This window comes from Merops nubicus, unplaced genomic scaffold (genome assembly GCF_000691845.1).
Source record: "Merops nubicus isolate BGI_N331 unplaced genomic scaffold, ASM69184v1 scaffold19639, whole genome shotgun sequence".
NCBI lineage: Eukaryota > Metazoa > Chordata > Aves > Coraciiformes > Meropidae > Merops > Merops nubicus.
In genome coordinates, this window is record NW_008630543.1 from 1 (window position 1) to 3,760 (window position 3,760).

General features: G+C 36.0%; 1 protein-coding gene across 1 annotated transcript in view; it reads left to right on the top strand.

The window, feature by feature from the left end:
- Positions 1-913: 913 nt before the first annotated feature.
- The window catches only part of IFT80 (intraflagellar transport 80), a 38,256-nt gene continuing 35,409 nt past the window's right edge, over positions 914-3,760 (top strand). Inside the window, exons 1-2 of the mRNA XM_008947360.1 lie at positions 914-1,019; positions 3,266-3,334. Coding sequence (XP_008945608.1) covers positions 3,307-3,334 — 28 coding nt within the window. The 5' untranslated portion in view covers positions 914-1,019; positions 3,266-3,306. The remainder of the gene's footprint in view (positions 1,020-3,265; positions 3,335-3,760) is intronic.

Below are 3,760 nucleotides of genomic sequence, written 5' to 3' on the forward strand. Positions count from 1 at the left end.
ACTAGACCAGGTTGCTCAAAGCCCCGACCAACCTGGCCTTGATTGTCCCACTTAAGTGATGGAGCTGTTGCACACACTTGGCGTGAAGTATCTGTGTGCTGTTATCCCAAGGAGTTCTGCTTGCTCTGGAAGCTGCTGCTTGTGCTCACTGTCTGGATGATTAGATAAAACCATTTTAAAGGAATTTTGGTTTTAAAGCGGTTGATTTGAGTTGCTGAAGTATTCTAAGCCACGTGTTTGCTATGCCACATGTTTCCAAGTCCTCCTTTGTCTGCTCTTTGGTCCAGTTTAAATTTGATCTTCCTGGATTTAAGCAACATCCCTCATTTGGAACAGAAGACTTCCTCACGCTTCTGTTGAAATCATTAATAGCTTTGTTTTTGGCTTCTGTGAATTTCCATAACAGCTCCATAATGCAGGCAGTAATACTTCCTCAGAGCAGCACGCTCACTGCTGCTCAGATTGTTCTAGCTTTTCCATTATACTTTTGGTGGTGAATGATTTTTTCAGATCTTAAAAAAGCCCCACCCCACAAGGACTCTCTTGGGCTGCTGTATAGAAACCTCTGTTAGCTGTCAGACAATGAAATAGCAGGCATAGCATCCCCAGAGAAACGTGCAAACTTCAGAGGGACATGAGAAAAATTAATCGGCAAAACAAAGATTATCCATACCAAAGGAAAATTTTAAAACCCCACAAAAACAACCCTGTAGCTGGTTTACAAGTTCTTCTGGAAGAACTCACTGGTTTGGGCTAATCACAGTTGTGAACAGCATAATAGCACTCTTTGTTCTCTTGTTGTTAGTTTCTTTATCATGTGTTGTGTGTGAATTTTTAGCAGAAGATGACATGTAAGTACCAGTTCACAAAATCAGGAGACTCAGTTTCTGTATTGAATTATTCTTTAGGGAAGTTCCACTTGATTTCAAAGTTGGGAAGAGTAGAGAAGAGTGTAGAAGCCCACTGTGGAGCTGTGCTTGCAGGAAGGTGGAATTACGAAGGAACAGCACTGGTTACAGGTAAGTGGGAAACTTAAAGTGATGAAGTGTTTTGAAAACGAAAATAACTGAAGATCTCTTTCAAAATAAAGCCTTTTGTTTTTTTTAATATGCAAAGATGCCATGCCATGAAGAAATGTAAGGCTACTGAAAGATAGTATTAAACAAAATCTATGATAAATAAATACTTTCAATAAAATGTGTAGAATGTAACTACTTGATTCTGTGGACTAAATACAGCAGAATATTTTGAAAAATAATTTAATCCTCAATATATGTTTCAAAGCTGTAATCCTAAATTTCATAGTTTATATTGTACTTACATTGAATTTAAATTAATAAAACTGAGTCTATTAATTGTTTGCACTTGCTAGAACACAGGAAATGGAAACAAAATATCAACACTATAAATGAAGTTTGTTATAAGTTACTTTGCCTTCATTATCACTGGGGTTCTTATCACCTTGTTTAATAGAGTTTAGTTTTGCGTTATTTGTTTAATGCTGTGTTAGAAGAATGTTGTCTATTTTAACAGAAGATCTAGCAAAAACATTTATCTTTTATAGTGATCTTATTTATTAGATGCTATCCTATTTCATTGAAAGTAAATGTTTTTAGTGTCAGAGTGCTTAGATGGTTTTGTGAATGTTTGCTTTGCTTTTTTTTCTTACCTGTTACAAAAAAAAGGTTGCTAAGTTGGTACATTTGTATCCCTGCCCAAGATGTTTGGGATTTTGGAGCCAACACAGTTTACTGAGTCCTCGTGAGCATCTTGAATGTTCCTGTGCTTCTCTTTCTTAATTATCAGGAGTAATGTAGATCCAGCTGGAGTCTAACTCTTCTCTGTCAAGGCTGGGAGAGCAGTCTCCCAGTGTCTGCATCTCTACATGTCTCTTTGTCAAAAATCGTTTGGTAATTATTTGCTCTGGGCATTTTTCTCAAAAACTTCTATCTGGATATTAAGGGGAAGCCAATTAAATTTCCTGTGATAGACTTCTCCTGTATGGGATTTCTGTTGGTGTCAGAATTTTCTGCAGCCTCCTGTTGATTTAGCACAGCTGATTTCTTGGGACAAATTCCAACCCAGTCCAGAAGTACTGAAGATAATTTTGGATCTGCTTGTTTCCAGACTCAGTCTGACTCTAAAATGCTGCTTCAGGGAACTCTGTCTGGCATGTTCCTGTGAAATCCCAAAGGGATAGAAATATTGTTCTTTTTAAAGAGAAATTTGCCTCAGGAACTTCTCCAAAGAAAAAGTCAGAATTGTCTTTTCAATTTTTTTTTTTTTTTTGAAAGACTGCATGACACTTAGGGGCAGTGTGGGAACTTATCCCATATCCAAACAGTGGACTCTGAGATCAACTACTCTTACACCACAACTATACTTTGAGGAAGCGTTGACGATACTCTGTCAGTTGAAATATTCTTTATGGCTCTAATTTAACAGTATAAAATGTGCACAAGTAAGATTTAATTGAGGTTTGTTTGCTTGGTTTGGTTTGGTTTTTTTTTCACTTTTTAAACACTTAAAAGCTCTTATCAGCCAGGTATGAACCCAAAATCTGGTAAGTAAATCACCTTGGAATGGAAGAATGGCATTAAGCTCTAGGTGCTCATTTTTGCTCATTAATTGAATCTGGGAGTTCTAAATGAAGGCCCAGAGCTGCACATTTTAGGTACAACTGCACCCTAGGAAGTCTGTGGTCCTTGTGCTGTGCTATGTAGTTTAAGAACTTTATCTTCAATGAGTAAACTGGGTTTCTTGGTAACACGCAGTTACATTATAAAATTTAAGCCTTCCAAATGGAGCGTTCGGTTATCTTCAGTTTCACCATTTATCAGCCGTGAAGGCTCCAGTTTAATACATAAAATCTGCTCCTACTCTCGTTGGACTCCTCTGAGACTTATTTAATCAGCCTCTGGGCCATTGAACTGTAATGAGATGAAAAATATTAGCAATGCTAAATAGAAACTACAGAACTTGGGATCCTTAAATAGTGGTGGACTTTCTCTTCCCAGGAGCTGCTTCAGATAAGAACACTATTGGGATTTTCAGGAGAGGAAGAGACTTGTTGATAATAGCAGAACAGTCTTAATTTTTTTCCTTAATATACTATTTGCATGTTAGGAGGGCTACATAATCAGTATTTACCTGTAAAAAGATTTGGACTTATTTTAACTCTAGTGTTCCCTAGCTAAATACAAGTGCCATGTTTGTTAGACTTACTCTTGCATTTAAGTTGATGATTTCTGTGATAACTTTACAGTTGGTGAAGATGGCCAAGTGAAAATCTGGTCTAAAAGTGGAATGCTGAGATCCACTTTAGCTCAGCAAGGTAAGGTTGATTTTCTTAAAATTCCATTAGAAATTTTTAATTTGGGGTATTATGAAATATATTGAAATACCAGACCCTAAATCTGGCACTAATGGTTCGTTTAAGAATATTAAAGTCTAGATATACTTAACTAAAATTAAACATAAATCATAGTTGAATACAGTAGGAACTGGATTTTTAATAAGATGATTCTCTTTTCAAAAAAGTAAATTCTTCAAGTTAAAAGTATTATTGCGACATTTTTAGACAGTAGTTTCAGCTCCACCCCAGGGATTCTGGAGAGGTTGAAGAATTAAAAATTTTTAAAAATTCTGGTTTTAATACCATGATACATACTTCTATGGTGAAACTGAAAACAAAACAAAACAAAACAAAACAAAAAAACCCTAAACAAACAAACAAAAAAACACCTAGCTTTAAAAGCAT